General features: G+C 34.0%; 1 protein-coding gene across 5 annotated transcripts in view; it reads left to right on the top strand.

The window, feature by feature from the left end:
* Positions 1-18,463, top strand: part of Gsk3b (glycogen synthase kinase 3 beta) — a 189,254-nt gene that overhangs the window by 150,530 nt on the left and 20,261 nt on the right. For 3 of the 5 annotated variants that reach the window (XM_004835655.4, XM_004835658.4, XM_021263075.2), the window contains 2 exons: positions 8,407-8,445; positions 10,939-11,125. In XM_004835655.4, the coding sequence (XP_004835712.1) occupies positions 8,407-8,445; positions 10,939-11,125 (226 nt within the window). The remainder of the gene's footprint in view (positions 1-8,406; positions 8,446-10,938; positions 11,126-18,463) is intronic. The other 2 variants (XM_004835656.4, XM_087209012.1) reach the window with 1 other exon arrangement.

Below are 18,463 nucleotides of genomic sequence, written 5' to 3'. Positions count from 1 at the left end.
TTAGTGTTCTTAAACTATTTGGAGACCAGGATAAGTGCCTGGATATAAATGTCTAGCAGGTCTGCACATAAAGAGAGTTGAGTAGTTGTATTTCAGTGCTGCATTGACTGTATATAGTTTTGTTCCTGTTGAATTCCTGTGGAGTGTCAGCCTGCGCCTTCATTTGCTTGCATGGTAAAGTACCTGTATCATTAAAATACTGGAGCAGGATCTTATATATAAATTTTGACAACTTAAAATTTAGAAGTTTATTTACATAAAGGTGCATTATTCATTATCCATATTCTTTTATGTGTATTTTCCTTCCCCTGCTTACTTTCTTATTGATATTTTGGGAGCAGTATTAAAAAGCAGATAGAATTTTTCTGGGAGTATGTATGGAAAGCATTTCTAGGATATCACCAGCCATTGGAAAAGGCTGTCCGTAACATTAGAGGGTACCAGTGCTAAAAAGCTCAATTACTAATTTATCAGAAGACAGTTTTTGTTTTGGTACTTAACCAAAATGTTTTTAAGAAATATTGTATTTAAAAGTTTGCACCTCAGTTTAACTTGTCAATTTTGTGATTGACTGTGCAGAGAAGACAGCTTATCCAGGATTACATAGGTAGCTTGTGACAATGACAGGATTAAATTCCTCAGTATACATGCACATGTGTTTAATGCTGAATCTCTTAAACTTCCAGTCATGTGCCATGCACTGTTTATTGATTCCTTATATATTTTTTGTGGCTTAGAATGGTCAACTTTCTAATAATGTGATTCATGCAGAGATGTTCTGTATTTTAAATGTCCACATAACAGTTTGTTCTGGTCATCAAGAAATTCATTTAGTTGATTTCAGATAATTTATAATAAGCAATAAAATAATTTAGGACTATAGGTGAAGTAATTTGCACTTCTTAGAATCAAAGTGTGCCTGCCCCCACTCAACTGTTAACTTTCCTTGAAGTTCTTACAATCTCATTCCATCTCTTCAGAAAATCTCATTACTGTTATTTCCTTCTGAAACAAAGACCTCAGTAGTATTTTAGTGCCATAATTATAGAACTTCACTGACCAAAAGACCAATATGTTCTTCCCTTTCTTTTAGAAATATCTGATAAACACTAAATGGTCTTCAATAAAGTATTCTTGGATTTTTGTACATAAGGTTTATTTTAAATCTGAGTCAGAAGATATTTAGGGGCTCTCACTTGGCTGTAACCCGGAGAATCCCAGATAGCTTATTTTGGATTTAGTTTGAATCCATTAAAGCTGTCACAAGTTAAAAGTGTTAAAATAAGTGATTTATAGTATACTTTGATTTCAACCAGGTTAAGAAGAAAGTAAAAGAATTCTGTGCAATTGAGTAAATAAGGAAATAGGCCAAAATGATTAGATTTGAGTAAGAAGAGTATGATTTATTTTCTGTTTCACCTATCAATATTTTCATAGTTTCTTTAATATTTTTATGATGGAAGAAGACAAGAATAGCTCTTTTTCATATAATCAAAGTATTCAGCAGATGCTGCCCTCTATATATGTATATATGGTCATGAAATCCTATTTTAACTATCCCTATCCTCAAATCAACATTGCCATCAACATTAGTGTATGTCATATTTGGCATTTTTCCTTTGGATTATCTCCTGACAATGGAAGTATTAGCCAGAGTGGAAAGTGAGGAAGGACTGATTAAAATTCAGCCAGCAGAACAGCTGTGATGAATTTGTATGCTTTTAACTTTCCTTTCACCTTCTTGGATTCCTGATGTTTCTGTAATACTCTAGTATTATTCAAACTTGAATAATTTATATAAAGCCCGCCCCTCTACTTATATTTTCATTCCTGTAACCATGTGTAGAATAATGATTTTGTTCTACCTTTTCTGTTAGAATTACTGTAAGCACTTCATATACAGGTGTCCTTTAACATTATTTGGTTTTCATTTCATTCGTATTAATTTCTCAGTACACACAAATTCAGGTGGTGCACTGAAATTCCGTGGTTCTCTTTTGTCAGTTGAATGATCGGAATATGCTTGTGTTGATTTTTTTAAAATAGATTATTGTGGAAAAACCAAATGTAAGATTACTAGAGGTGGTTCAGTTCCCTTTCTCTGCCTTCCCCCATTATGATGGTGGACAACAACTTGAAAAATGCTGTCTTATGCTAGACAGCCAGTGGAATAATTTAAAAATATAGCATAATCCTGTAATGGCTAGAGCATCTTACTATTGGGGTCTGGAAAGTAGGAGTCAAAAATCAAGAACAACCCCCCCTTTTTTTCTTGGTGTCTTCCCTTAGAACCTACTTCAGTTCCATTTCCCGAAGCTGTGGACATGTGAATGTGAACCCTGGTTTCCTCAGCCACTGTGTAGTGCAGCTAGATTCCCCAAGATTGGTAGCTTCTCAAAAGAATCAGACAAAAATAAAGATTAAGGGAGAAAATATCTTCTGTGAAAATGTGTAATGAGATAAAGTGATACAGATGTATAGGAAAGATAGAGGGAAAACAAAAACACTGAGATGATCCCAGAGTGATGTATGCCAGGAATCCATTAAGTTGCCCTTGACTACTCCATAATAGGTAGTGTAACCTAATTCATTAATTGTGGCTTAAGTAGGGAGAGAAATAGATGCTCATGGTTTTGAGCAGGGATTACTATTCGGTGTGGGAGAACATAAGCCTTCTATATTGATGTATGTGGTTCACTTCAAAGAAGAAAACCAGATTGAAAGTGAAAGGAAGTGATGTAAAAGTAGATTGAGAATTAAGTAGAGCCAGAGGTGAAGAAGCTTAAATTCTGCAATTTGAACGTGAAACCCAGGTTGGGTGGCAGTCTATAATAAATGAACTGAGGAACTGAACACTGGTGTTCCTAATGTTTATGCCTCAGCTTTTTTCTTTTGTAAGGTATTGATTATCTCCCACATCTTTTCTTCTGGTTCTTTTGAAAATGCAGATATGCTTATAAAGGACTATTTTATTTTACTTCTAAGTAAATGTGACCTCAACGTAATTTTCTGATTTGTCCCCCACCCCCGGTCTCCATTGCCCTAACTTTAGTTTAGGACATTGACATATAATAGAATTGTCAAAGAGTCTGCTACCTCCTAATTTCACCTCTTCAGTTTCACAACACTTTAGTCCATCATCATTGCTGTCTGAAAATTAGCTTTTTAAAAGTGTATATGGGAGCTGGGTGTAATGACTCCTGCATGTAATCCCAGCCCTTGGAAGGCTGAGGCAGGAGGATTGAGTTCAAGACCAGCCTGGATTGTGAGTGAGAGCCTGTCTCAGAAAAAAAAATAAAATAAAAGCATATGTGGTACTGTCATTTCTATTTTAAATTATTCTTTGATTCCTCAAAGTCTTTGGGGACATGTGGCATAAAATACAAATAATGACAAGGCAGGTTCTATGTCCTAATTCATAATGTTCTGATTCCAGTGTAATTACTCTCAAAAGTACCCTAGTTTGGATCATAGATTATTCAGTCACTCTGTTCTTGATCTTTTCCACCTTTCCTTTCCAGAAAAACAGATGTTTAAATTCTTGTCTTGCTGCTAGCCTTCCCTAGGGTATTTCATTGCTTGAAACTGGTCATTTTCCCAAGGCCTCCAACTTTCTTCCTCCTTAAATGCATATTGTTAGACAATGAATTTTAAAGTTTTTATCTAGCTAGATTACAAATTTTTATAAGGTTATAATATAGTAGATGTGTCAAGGGGGTTTTTTCCTTGTTTTGAGTACCTGATCTTGCTATCTGTTTAAATTTCAGTAAGACAGATATTCCCATTTTATCCTGATAATAAATAATCCTGTAAGATCAATTAAGTAACACAGATGTCTGCATATTCTTTCAGAGTATTGGAGGTCATAAGTGATATAACTGGTATTGTAGGAGGAAGTAGATTAGAATCCCAAGGGCCCTGATCTCCTCCAGTCATTGTAGGGCTACTAATATGTTAGCCACGTATGAGAGTGTTGTTCAATGTGTAGCTTACATTGAAAGACATTGCAGTCATGTAGAATTTTCTGATGTAATCAAACTGTTTCCTAAGTGACCCCAGGGAAACCATATTTATTTTTACCTCTTGCTATTTTGTTCTCCATCCTACTTAGAGTGTTCTTCTTTCTCTTTTCTGTTCACCAAGTCTTACCCTTTCTCAAGTCTCACTTACTCCATGGAATATTTTCTTTTTTTTTTTGGTACCGGGAATCAAACTCAGGACCTTGTGCTTGCTAGGCAGCTACTGTGCCGCTGAGCTAAATCCTCAGCCCTACCCATGGAATATTTTCTTACTGTACAAGTTCTTCACGATCACTGCATTCCCGTTTTGTATTACTTACTAAGTTATACTATTTATACTACAGCAGTTCCTAATTTCTCTTTTTATAATAATAATAAAGGTATGAATTACCTTAAAATATTTGTTGTGAAGTTTTAGCTCTGTAGGTTATATATATGGTTCCCAGAAAGCATTATCCACAAAAATTAATCTTGCATACTTGATTTCTTAGAACACTATTGACATGCTTTAATGTGAATGAATACTAATATTCCCAACTGGCTAACAGAGTGGGCAGAAAATTGAGTTCTGAGATCTATCAAAATAATCATTTTAGACTTCTTTTAAGATTTTCTTCATACTCTTCCATTTTTTTTCCCCTGACCCTTTAAATACAAGATTTTTCAGAACTTATGAATTTATCTGTTTTAACTATTATTCAGTACATTACCAAAAATGCCCACAGAGAAGCCTGGAAAGCACAAAACCAAGATTGCTGTCCAGCTTTTCTTGTGTATCTCCTATATCTACCTTTTTTGGTTTCTCTGTTTTACTCATTTCATTCACTTGAATTCCAAAAACATAAGACCACATTTCAAATTTCTTTTGGCTCCTAAGATTGCCCCTTAACCTATTTTGTTGTATTGTTTATGGTAAATCATGTTTCATGTACTTTTTCAACCTCCTCTGCCCTAATCCATTATCAATCCAGTATGTTCTCTACTGAAATTTCTGCCTACATCTTTGTTAGTGCTAGAATAATCACTTCCTCCACTTTTCTAATATCCATTTTCCTATGTGAATGGACTTTCTCTAAAGATTGTTTATTGGAGATAGAGGGGGTTAGGGATAGATTGAAAAAGAACACAAAAATCTAATTTTTCATTTGTTCTTTAAATCTTGTGTGTTCTGTGTAACCAGCACTGTGCTAGGTGTCATAAAGTATACAAGAAAGGGAAAATACATAGTTTCTTGTCCTTGAAAAGCTCAGTCAATGCAAGTATTGAATAATGTAAAGTACTATATAACCATATGCTTGATAATATGATGTAATAGTTCAAAGGTTTTCCACGTTCTTGTAAGAGTTACAAAGTAGATCTATAGTGAAGGTGTTGGAGGGGAAAAAGAAGTCTCCTTAAAGATGATAGAGAAGGTAGGCTGTTGAAGGAGAATTAGGATTTAAAATGATAGAGAAAAGTTTAGAAAAAAAAAAGATAGAGAAAAGTTTAGTTAAATATTGCTTAAGTAGGAAGATGTGAATGAAAAGGAAATACTGTGTTCATGTATTCTTGGGAAGGCCAGCCTGACTCTAGTAACTATTTTGTGAACAATAAGAGATTAAATTTGTTAAGCAGATATTTGATAAATATGTGTAGGCCTGCAGTACCATTTCATCAGTGAATGATTTAGGAGAAATTGCATTGCATAGTTAAATACTAATATTTACATATAATTTTCTTATGTGTAGTAGAACTCAGAAAACTCAACTAGCTTTTGAATTAGTGCAACTGAAATTCATGGAGTACACTGTCATGGCTAAGGAAAGTACAGTATTCTTTTTGATTCTTATACGCAGCCTTCCTTAGAACTGCTATCTTCAGAGGTTAGAAAAATGTATTTCTGAGTAGGCTTGCAGTGTATTCAGTTTGCATATCTACCTCATTAAAAAGCTAACTTCGAACATACCTATTTTACTTGGCTTGTGTATTCTGAAAGTCAGTTTTCAGTAGCTGCTGGTAATCATTTTTGATAATATTAAAATGAATTGTGTTACCTCATGTCACTGCATCATTAAATCAATGAAAAATACTCCAAAAATGTTTTTTAAAATAGTGTAGACCAGTTAATTATTGACTTATATGCTACATATAAGCACTTTTATATACTTAGTTTCTTTTCTTAAAGTTCAGCTATTCAACAGGTCCATGACATGGTATCATTTTAGATGATTAGTAGGTTACTCGAGAGCCAGTGTTGGATTGTGCTTTAGAAATATTGATGGTCTGTTCATTTTTTAAACCAGGGGCTTATATTTTGTATATGACCAGAAAGCAGTGTCAGTATTGTAAATTTATCATGAAACTAGTAAAGAGTAGCTCTTTGGAACCATCACAACACTTATTCTGTGTTCTTTAAATTTATTACCACTGTCTTTAGCCATAAAATATTGCCATTTTTATATTGCTCTGATGTGGCTGTGTAATACAGCAGAGTTGGTGATAGCTAAAGTTTGAGAAGCAGCTTAACTATAGGCTTGATATAGTGCGTGAGATTTTTTACAAACAGCCATTTTTAAAGGGCTGAGATTCAGTCTTAACAGTTCCAGCTTGAACTTTGATGGCCAAAAAGTCTGTTGTTCTAGGACATATAAGAAGAAAATTAGCTGTGTTACTTTTGGGTCATCCAAATGCAAATGTACTTTGAATAATTGTTTAAGGATTTGTTTGCATTTGTTCCATACCGTAGACTTTTCTTTTTGGTAAAAAAAAATATATATTTTTTTCTGTTAGTTTCTTCTATGGACTAGTATTTTGTGATGAGAGCTGATATTTGTTTCAATTTAAGAAAATACGTTGCTGCATAGGTGAGGTAGTATTTAAATTACTTTAAAAGTTCATGTCAGTGTTTTGGTTCTTTTGAATTTTTCCTTTCTATATTTTCTTTCTTTGCTTTTTTCTTTTCTTTTTGCTCCTTTTTTTCTTTCTTTCCTTTTTTCTTTTGCTCTTTGCTTTTAGTTTTTAAAGGGGTGTTTTGGGATCTCCATGGCCTTGCTGCATACTTGGCTGGCCATATTTAGTCTGCGCACTAATTGTTAGTTGTCCCAATTGAATCTTAACTTTGTGCTATCCGGTCTTTTAGTATGGTTTTCTATTTTTGTCCACCAGATTGTATTGTGAGAATTTTTATTCTGATGGACCGGATTTTGATCCATACACTAAATCTTAGTTTGCAGACTAAAAGTAATCCGCGGATTATTTACTTTCGCAAAATATTTAATTCTCCCACTGGAAACTATCCTAAAGAATGTTACATTCTCTTAGACTACCCAAGGGAGTTCACAGCCACCGGTGAGTTATGCGTTTTGTTTTTTTGTTCTCAATACCTAGACATAATAGAACCTGCTACCTCCCTTGCATATTTGGCTCCGTTGTGCCTAGGTGTTGGTGTACATTACTATGCATGTCACCTGTAACTGTGACTGTCCCTTAATTGTATTGTTTATTGTATAAATTTTTGTTTAGCTTTTGGTGGGTGAATTGGGCATATTTGCAGACGAAACTGTGTTGAATTTGTAGTGCTAAAAATTGTAGGTTTTTTTTCAGTGAATTTTTCCAAAAAGGAAAGAATGTTCTATATTTTTCCTCAGTAATGGGTGCAAGGGTATGAGGGGGCAAAGCCCACATTGAAAAAGTAAGTTTATACCCGCACTCCTGATGTGATATGTCAGTTTCCTGAAGAGTACTAAGATAATGAGAATGTCAGCAAATAAACATCTTTTAGCAGGGAAGTCAATCCAAAAATGGAGAATAATCCGCGGTGGCCTAATTGTTCTTAGCTCACACAAATTGAAAATATCTAGCTTGAAATCTATAGTTATATAAATTAAATATATAATGTTTCTTTTATCACTCATTAGCAAAAAATGTTTATACTATGTAACTGGGACACATTAATTGTGAAAAATTAATATATTGGGAACTTACATCTTTAAAAAAGCAGGTTAATACGCCCCCTCCCAGCCATGTCTATGGATGATGAATCCAGGTCATAGAAGACCACTTTATTTTGGGAACTTTACTTCTAGATTTCATTTTGATTTAACTTTTTTTGGTTTTGTATTTTTTTAATAAACACACTGGCATTGGAACATAATAAACAAATTAAAATGTTTCTTTACTGTGCCTCACCATTGCACAATCAAAAATTTTTTTGCATACACTGTGGTGAAATAATTTTTAAATTTTGGACTTGCTACTGATGTTTAAAGCTTATAATTGTATAAACATTTTCTATGTCCCCCTACACCATGGATTTCTTATAACATTGGATATATTTTTCCTTGCTGGACTATTCTCTTTTGGATTGACTTCCCCTGTTTGGATTATTTCACTGCATTATCATCTTTAGGATTCGTCAGGAACAGGACATTTCACCTCAGGAGTACGGGTATGTACTTAATTTTTTTTCCCAAAATTTCAGGGCAGGTCTGTAAAACTTGGGAGTAAACATTTTGTGATAATTTAAATAATTCTTGAAATGCAGTAGTAAAAACAGTGTAGGTAGCTGTGATTTATTTTTCATTAATTGTATAGTACGGGTTTTTTATGGTATATTTAGATTGTCAATCTCCTGGGTGATCCTTGACATCTAGATTGAAGTTTAGGAATTGTGGGGTTTTTAAAATTATTATTCTTACAAGAATAAATATTGATGAAGATCTACGAGACCGAAGATTCTGGATGTTAAACAATTTCAATGAGCAAGAAATGATGTGGCTACAGAAAGTTCTTTACTAAAACCTGTATTTCAGGAGTTGTTGGTTCCCTTCTCTTTAGATACAAAGATAATTCAGAAGAGCTAGTTTCTAATTTGGACTTTTATCTTTGGAAGTTCCATGCTACTACACCCTGTATTATTGTCAGAAATCTAAACTCTGGGAGATGCTGAGTTTTAACTGCACGTAATTTTCCACTTAACCTTTATCCACAAAGTACTGAATAAAGGCTTTTCTCATCAAGAGATCTCTTTAAGGGTTTAAAGTAACATCAGATACTGTTTTTAAAGGCAGATTAAATCTTGATTTTAATGTAGATTCTTGGAATTAGTTCTTTTCTATATAGTTTTTAACTCTGACTCCTTGAATTAGGATTTCTGACAAAATAAACAAATACATATCTTCGAACCAAACTGGAAGATCATAGCCAGTAGAACATGAAGAGACATGGGAGTCTTTTTACGATTATCAGAAATAAACTTACAATACTGGTTTATTAATACCTTTAACACAAAAATCTTCATTAATATGAAAATTTTTATTTAAAATAACTCACCATCTAGTTAACCCTACTTTGGAATTTTAGTAGGAAATACTCTTTTTAATGTGATGCTATTTTTAATTCTACTTATGTGGTACCATTATTGGTGCTTAAGCATATTGGATTAGCTAGCAAATAAATTCATACATCAGATAGATGCAGACTTCCCTCAGGAATAAAATACCAGTAGTGTTCAATGTTTTTATGATAAATTTTCTTAGTTTTCCCACTAATTATTTTCTTTTTGCATTCTGGATTTGATTATGGACCTTGGGAGCAAGAGAGGAAGAAATGACCAGAAACAGGAAGATCTAAGCATTTTAAATAAAATTATTTTAAAGTTTCCTCAACTAAGAGTACTCAAAAGCATAAAGACAAGGCAGATTTTTGATCTTACAAAGGGCTTTCTAATATAACCAATAAATTGACTAAGATCATTAGGTTCTGAAATAAATTAAGATCCTACTCCACCCAGTTTCTCAATTTCCATGGAAAATAATCTTTTTTAGTAATGAACTGTGTGTGTGTGTTTTTTAAAGTTTTCAGTTTTTATTAAAGTGCTCATAGTCTTCTAAATACCTAATGAACTCTAGTTGTGACCAGTTCCCCTGCCTTCACCCTAAGTGAACAATACTATGCGAGCCATTGCTGTGTGGGAACCTTAGCCTCCTCATGTCCTTCATCCTTATCCAGGTCTGCATGTCTTTCCTCACTTATGGATCCTTCCCCTCCATTTATGTCTGTTTGCTTCCCTTTGTGTCTGTCCACCTTCATTATCACACCTTTATTTTATCAAGGGATGTTTCACTTTTCCTTAGTATTGAAGACTCTATCCATCTACTATGTTTGTTTCTATTTTCCCCTTTTATTTCTTTAACTACCATAATTTAGAATGAAGTATATTCACCTAGTTCCGTGTATTGATTCCTTTTAAGACACAGATGATTAGAAAGCTTTCCTTTAAAAAGCAAATGTGTTTAATACACTTTACTGTAATATAGCGTTCATTTTATTTCACTCAAAAAAGAGTGACCTGGTCACATTTGTGATAACAGCTACTTGAGAAGACAATGACAGACATTTTGTCAAGTCTAGGTACTCAAGAACAACTTCAAATGATGGTAGGCTCTGCTTATTAAGAAGCATTTGCATTTGTAGACCTAGAATAACAGCTTTTCTTTTTAAAAAATATTGATTGCCAAATTTGCCAAATTTGAACAGTGCCATTCATTACCAACAATTGTTCTGCTAAGATTAATGCCAGAGAGGCAGTCTTTTATTTAGTGCCACAGCAGTCTAAACTTTTAATTTTTTTTATATTCTTCTAGTTGTGCTTGCCTCCAGACGTGGGCCTTTGTCATGTGCCTGTCCTATTTTATATGCATGATTATGATTAGTTAGCATGTGTAGATTTTTCTCCGAGCATTTCTCACATAGACTTTAATTAGCTATTTACCCCAATATGGTGAATCACATGAAGTTAACTCTTTTCATTCTAGAAGGCTCCTTTCCCAAATGTACCATGTTTTTATACATGATGGGAATTAATGAAGTACTCACGGGGTTATTTGCTTAGATTTTTATGGTAAAACATTAATGTCCTTTCCATTTCCTTGTACTTCAGGTCTTCCGACCCCGAACTCCACCAGAGGCAATTGCACTGTGTAGCCGTCTGCTGGAGTATACACCAACTGCCCGACTGACACCACTGGAAGCTTGTGCACATTCATTTTTCGATGAATTACGGGACCCAAATGTCAAACTACCAAATGGGCGAGATACACCTGCACTCTTCAACTTTACCACTCAAGGTAATTCCAAACATTTAGCTCTTCTACCATTTCTGGGAGACTTACACATGCCATGTGCATTGAAGCATTCTTAGTGAACATTTATGGAAGACAACAGTGAACATAGTACTTCAGGAGGAAGGAAGTACTCCCTATTAGACCAGTCTTGTATGGTCTTAAATAAAATATTGGCAGATAAAATTTTTCAAATAGTCAGTTTCTCTAATTTTGGGGGGATTTTTTGGTACTAGGGATCAAACTCAGGACCTTGCGCTTTCGAGGCAGGCAGCAGAACCACTAAGCTAAGTCCCCGACCCAGCTTCTCTAATTTTTTGCAGATTATAATAAATTTTGTTCCCACAGAAATTTAGAGATTTCAGTGAGTGAGGTTTATCACTAATAAGACTACAGTAATGTACAGTGTAATCCTTACCTTTGAATCTGAAACAAAATATTAATATTTCTTGCTTCCCAGTGATTTATATTGTTTTTAAAATCTGGAAATAAGTTGGTGACTGTATTTATATAAATCCAGTTACCTAATAAACAGAGGGAGAAGTAGTCTTTTAAACCTTTTCTAAGAACATATAAGTAAAGAAATAAAAGAAATACAGGTAGAGAAATTCCCACCCTCCCTGGGACTTGGTACAATCGCAGTTGCTGAAGAAATGAAAAGGAAAACTTAAGTTTGTGTGTTCATTGGTGGTTTCCTAACATCTTAGGGGTAGTCATTATATCTTCACCATTTCTGTGTTTACTTTTCCTTTCTGCTTGATTAAGAACCCAGGTGATTTATTCATTTAATCACATGCCCTTGATGATATTATTTTCTTCTTTAAACTGAGCATAAAAAGTGTATAATTTCCTACAGATGAAATAAAAAATAAGTAGTGGATATGTTGATTGTGTTGTTAGCTTAGTTAGCCTAGAAAGTGTGGAAAGTAGAGGGAGAGACTTTTGGGGCCAAATAGAGATACATTCTGTTTATTCTAATTACATTCCCTTACATTTTGAATGCTTTTCCCCATAAACTTTTCTAAAATTGAATGTGTGACACTACATGGCTAAGCAATAGATAATGAAAGCAAAATAGACTTGTTTGTATGGTTTAGTTGATTATAAACTTAAGCTGTTGATAGTAACTGCTAGCAATGCTCATGTAGTCTTAAACTACATTTCAAAAAAAGAATGTCTGGTATCTTGGGACTATTCTGGCTTTAAAGCTGATCAGAAACCATTTGGAATGTTGTTTGGGGCCCTATATACCCCATTTAAGAATAATAGCAAATGCTGGATAGGGAATATAGAAAAGCAGAATTGAAGATAGAGCTAGAAGAAGAGAGATTAAGATACTCTTAATAGCTGTCATAAATACCTCAAGGACAGTCTTATAAAAAGAGTAGCCATATGTTCTTTCTCCAGATTACAAAATTGAAAATAATAGGAAATTAGAGAGCTGTACATATTTGGACTTATTATAAAAACTTAAGTCTATTACAGAAATTGAATAAAAGTACTAAAGTACTATACTGATAGATTAATGATGAAATTTTCACTTAACAGTGGAACAAGTTATTTTCAAAATACACTGATGCACGGAGGATTTAGCTCAGTGGTTCCGCCACCTGCCTTGCAAGCGCAAGGTCCCAGGTTCGATCCCTGGTACCAAAAAAAAAACAACACTGATTTGTGTAAATTGGAAGTGTTCAGGAGAAAGCTGGATAATATTAGATTATCATACATAGGTTTACTCTGATTTGACAAAGTGCTAAACTGAGAGACTGTTGGCCTCTTTCAGAGCAAAGATTCTATGATCCTATGCCATGTAAGTTTTAGACCTTTTGTGAAAACAAGCTTTATTTTTTTCAATTTTACTGGCTTATAAATCCAGGTTTATCTATATAGAGAGGAAAAGTCAAAAACATGAAAGAAATGTAGAGAAAATTAAAATCACAATTCCAAAATAATTACTATGGCATTCAATCACTTTTTAACAAAATTGCTTTTCTGACACATATACTGATAATCTTTGAATATAAAATTACCTCCCATTTTCCCATTAAAATCTCAAATGGATTTCCTAACTTGAATATATTTACAATTATATATTATGGTAGGTTATATACTAATTTAGGAGTAAGGAACTATACTTTTTTGGGGGGGGTACCAGGGATCGAACTCGGGAACTTGTGCTTGCAAGGCAGGCGCCGGAACCACTGAGCTAAATCCCCGGCCCAGGCATTTTACTTTTTTAAGATCTCAAAATTTCCAGTTCTTTATTTGTATCTTTTACATCCATGTCTTTGTAATAAGTAGAACTACTTTTTGAACTAACCTTTTAGAACCATCACATTTTTAATGTGAAGCACTCTTTATATCTCTATAAGGACACCATTGAAAAGCCTGTAAGTACCCACTTACAAGTTTTATTTTCTTCTGTATTGTATTTATATGTTTATTTTCCATACAATATAACTATTTACTGGATTGCCTTTTTTTTTTGGTACCAGGAATCAAACTTGTGCTTGCTAGGCAGGTGGGAGAACCACTGAGCTAAATCCCTAACTACTGGATTGCTTTTTAAAGTGATCTCTAAAAGGCTTAGGCACAGTGACATCGAGCACTTGTAACTGTGTAGTCTTATTTAGCATTAGGAATTACTGAGTTAGTGTTAAATTTGTCTCCTTTTTTACCACTTACATCAGGTGACTTTAAAAGTTTCATAAATGAAGATTGAGATTTCTTTCACCCTATCTTTTCCAAAGAATACTTTGTATCTCAAAATAAATTAATCAAGAAAACCCTTTGTCAGGTATGTGGCTTGGTAACACCTCAAATACTATATGATAATTATGATAAACAGATTTGGGAGGATATTTATTTTTCCAGACTTATTTGGTACATACTCTTCATTATGTATATTCTCATGTATCAGAAATGAGATGATATTTGAACTTTTAATTTGGTCAAATTTTTGAGATTTACATTTTTTGTTATGTTTTGGTTTTGGTACCAGGGATCGAACTTGAGTTCTTGTGCTTACAAGGCAGGCAGCGGCACCACTGAGATAACTCCTCGGTCCTGGTCAGATTTTTAAATTCAGGGTTCAGTTCCACTTTTTACATGTGCCATATTTGAGTGTTTTGTCTTTGTTTTTTGAAATAGGGTCTTACTATGTAGCCCAGGCTGGCCTTGAACTTGCAGCAGTCCTCCTGCCTCAGCCTCCCAAGTGCTGGGATTATAGGCATGCACCACCATGCCCAGCTACAGTAATTACAATAATTCTTTAGTCAGTGGCTTAAATTTATCTATTATTACTAAAGAGAACTAGGTTTAAAAACAATTCTATGAATTTCTAAGCTTTTTTTTTTTAAGTGCAATTCACATATTAACCATTTTTTTAAAAGTAACTCAGTGGCATTTAGTACAGCCACAGTGTTTGTACACATAACAGTTTTTATCAAGTTCCAAAACATTTCCACTGCACCTAATGAAAGCCCTGTTCCCATTAAGCATGGTGACTCTCCATTAGCCCCTCTCTTGGCTACTGACAACAACTAGTTTGGTTTCTGTGTCTATGGATTTACCTATTTTAGATATTTCATACAAATGCAATTATATATGTGACCTTTTGTCTGGCCTCTTTCACTTAACACATGTTCAAGGTTCATCCTTGAACGTGTAGCATGTATCGGTACTTCATTCTTTTTATGACTTCAAAATACTCCACTCTGTGGATGTACCACATTTTGCTTATTCATTTACCTATTGATGGATATGTATTTGGTTTTTTCTACCTTTCAGCTGTTGTGAATAATGTTCCTGTAACCATTCATGTGCAAGTATTTGTTGGAATATTTGTTTTCCATTCTTTGGGGGGTACTACTGAATCATGGGAGAATTTTTTTTTCATTTTTATTTTTTATTTATTTTAAATCGTGATAATTCTATGTTGTTGGTTTGTTTGTATGTTTGAAGCAGGGTCTCACTTTGTAGTTCAGGCTGGCCTTGAGCTCACTGTGTAGCCCAGGATGACCTCAAACTCACAGTCATCCTCCTGAGTGCTGGCATTACAGGCATGTGTGTGCCACCGCACCCAGCCTGTATAACCTTTTAAGAAACCACTATGCCATTTTCCATAGGGCTCCACATTTTATATTCCTACTAGCAAGTTGCAGGAATTCTGATTTTCAGCATCTTTGCCAGCACTTATTTTCCATTCTTCTCGTTTTTCATAGCCATTCTAGTGGACATGAAGTGATATTGTAGTCTTAAGTTTATTGCAATATAATGAATAAGGACTTGATAAATGTTGTTTATTTATTCTCTTAAAATTGCATTCATAAGGCAGGTAAATACAGAAGTAAGTTGACTTGGATTTTAGAATATGGTCTTGAAAATTTAAAAAGTTGGTAGTTTTTAAATTGTTAGCTAGTAGAATAAAACGACCTTAAAAATCTCTCCAGTTCAAATCCCTCAACTTAACTGTGCCACATGCCTTTTAGAATTAAAAAAGACTTACCTGTGTATCTGTAATCTTTGCAAGATTTTTAAAAAGAAGTGAATAATATTTTATTTTGGTATTTTTAAATGATATGTAGACCTGTGTATCAAATATAAATATAAACTTACATGTATCTGAGTATGCATATATTTTTCAGGGTTTGAAGAGCACATGTGTTTGGAAATAGTGTGTGTGAACACGTAGTTTAATATCTGTGGTTATCAGTGTATATGTGATCTGTGAATATCAGTGAAAAGAATGTACATGAATGTGTGTATCTATTCAAGTAGACCCTGTGAATGTATTCTGGGAATCACTTTTCATCAGGGTAAATAGTTGAAATAATTGAAAGTATCATCATTCTGTGATACAGCCTTTCCCAACTCTCCCTTTTTTAGTTTTAAAATACCCTGTCTTAGCAGCCATTCTGAAAACTGGCTGTGATCCCATAGTAGTACTTTCTCCCTGTTCTTACTGTTTTTCTTGAAAGGTATTTTTATATAAGGACACTGCTGTCCAGGGAAGAGGTGTTACTTAAGGTTATTCTGTTTGATACTATGTATTCTGATTTTGGAGCTGTGTTTCCAGTTGGTGATCTTGTTTTCTAAAGCAAAGATATACTTGTTTTGCAAATGCAATTTTAAAGCACAGACTAGTTAATAATAAGTAATTAATGGATAATCAAAATAAAGCTATAATTCAGGAGGTTGAAGAATAACTAGTACTCTGCTTGTTAGTATAGCAAGGGAGAATCCAGAGATTTATTGTAGGGAGAGAACTTGAGAGTAAGTAGTGAGGTTCTGCCGTAGGCAGTATAAAGCCCTCCTTCATCCTCACAATAAAATCTCAGCGAGATCTGCACTACTGCCACAAATAAAATAAAGATAATCCCTGATTTATATGCAGTAAATTCTTGGTGAATGTTTGAATCAGCGACACATATCATGTTAAACACAGAATTTATTAATTCATGCAACCAATATTTATTGGACATTTCTAATGTTCCTCCTAGTTTTTATTACTGTTGTTGTTTTAATTAGTAAACCTATCTCTCCAACAAAGCTAATTTCAATTTGATGTTTGTTACTGTACCATGAAAATCAGCCATAAGATGTAATTAGTATTTCATATCGTCACAAGAAATATTTCTGAAATCACCTAGAAGAAGGGTAAAGATGAGTGATACGTTGGTTCACAAACTTAATTACTTTCCACGATTCTGGCTGCAAACTGAATCGTTCTTGAGCCAAATCAAATTTCCCCATAAGGTCAACATTGAACCTAACCATTGAATTTGATTCAGTTTGCAACCAGAATCTTGGGAAAAATTAAGTTCATGAATCAAGGGACAACTGTACAGATAAAAAATTTTGAGATCCTTCCGACTGCCTGAGTCCATGCCTCAGGAAACAATCAGAACTCTGTCATTATTCCAGCACCAGTGCTTGGGACCCTGCAACTGACAGGATTGTCTACATTTAGACATTGGATCCAGTACAAACCTTTGACACAGTTCCCTTCTTTCCTTTTCCTGTTCCCATTGGATCTGAAAAGTTGGATATAGCTAAATGGACCCAAAAAAGTAGATGGAGTTAGTAAGGATAGCTGTTTCTTGTTCACCAATTTATTTCTTATTCCACAGTAGGAATATATTAGGAAGTAAATTGTTTATGTTTAAAGGAGAGTCTGCCTTCAGTTCCACCCACATCTCCAATCCAAATATTTTATCTAGTTTATACGAAGTTCTACCAGTTGAAAATATTTAGCAAACATTGTCCTTTTGAAAGTATAGGATAGGGTTAGGGCTGGGGGTTACTGGAAGGACTGTCAACCATTCAGTGTGATTTAATTTTGAAGAATCTACCACTTAGCTGTATTATGAGAAAGATAACTTTATGGGGAGGTGATGGCATGATGGCATGATGGCATTCTGACTAGGCAGAAGCAGCAGATTTAGGACCTCTAGGAAACAATTAAAATAGGATATTTGGGACATCCAGGAAGCAACTTAAGAGACTGAGGTAGGCTGGATGTTTTAGGGTGAATAGTCAGAGTATAAAGATAAAGAAAGCAGGTGATAAGATACAAAGGAGATTCTAGAAAGCAAGTATTTTAAAAGAAGTTAAGAAAATAGAAAAGATTTTAAAAAGAAAAAAATGGGAAGAGAATCAGATTTTTTTAAAAAGGAGGGTAGACGTCTATTAGAAAATAGAAAACAATGAAAATGGAATTAAAAACAAATTGGTCATGGGGAACAAAAATAAGTGTTCTAGAAACCCAGGACATCAGCAGGTTATATTTCCTTCATTTGAAACCATTAGGCTACTTATTTATAAAATCCACTCTAATCATTATTTGTGGAAAGTAGGAGGTTCCATTGCATCATCTTTGTAGCAATGATTTCTAAATTTATTTTTCTATTATAATACATTGATAAACATAAATATGGTCAACTCATCTACTTACCTGACTTTTTGTATCCTGAGCATTTTCTTCTAGCTTTCATTACCCTCAAACACATCTAAAATAGGCACAGTATTTCAAGTACCTGAGGTATGAAGTATTTTCTGATACTAACTCTAAAATTACTGTGAACACTGAACTGGAGTATTTTAGTTTTTAGATTTATAATTTACAAGAGCAATGATAAATTTATACAAGAGGAGAATGCTTTATAAGTGTAAAAGATGTTGGAGGAATTAGTGTCTGAATAATTGTTTAATATTTTGCAAATTATCTAGAAAGTAAAATTTTTAGTTAATCAGGCTGTGCTCTCTAAGCATTGAAATGTAAGAACAGTGGAGGCACACTATGGGAGAGTCAAAAAGATTCATGAGTAGCCTAAGAGGGGTAAG

This window comes from Heterocephalus glaber, unplaced genomic scaffold (genome assembly GCF_053883595.1).
Source record: "Heterocephalus glaber isolate CG9 unplaced genomic scaffold, H.glaber_assembly_v1.0 deba00000122, whole genome shotgun sequence".
NCBI classification, from domain to species: domain Eukaryota; kingdom Metazoa; phylum Chordata; class Mammalia; order Rodentia; family Bathyergidae; genus Heterocephalus; species Heterocephalus glaber.
This window is presented reverse-complemented; position numbering and strand designations above follow the sequence as displayed.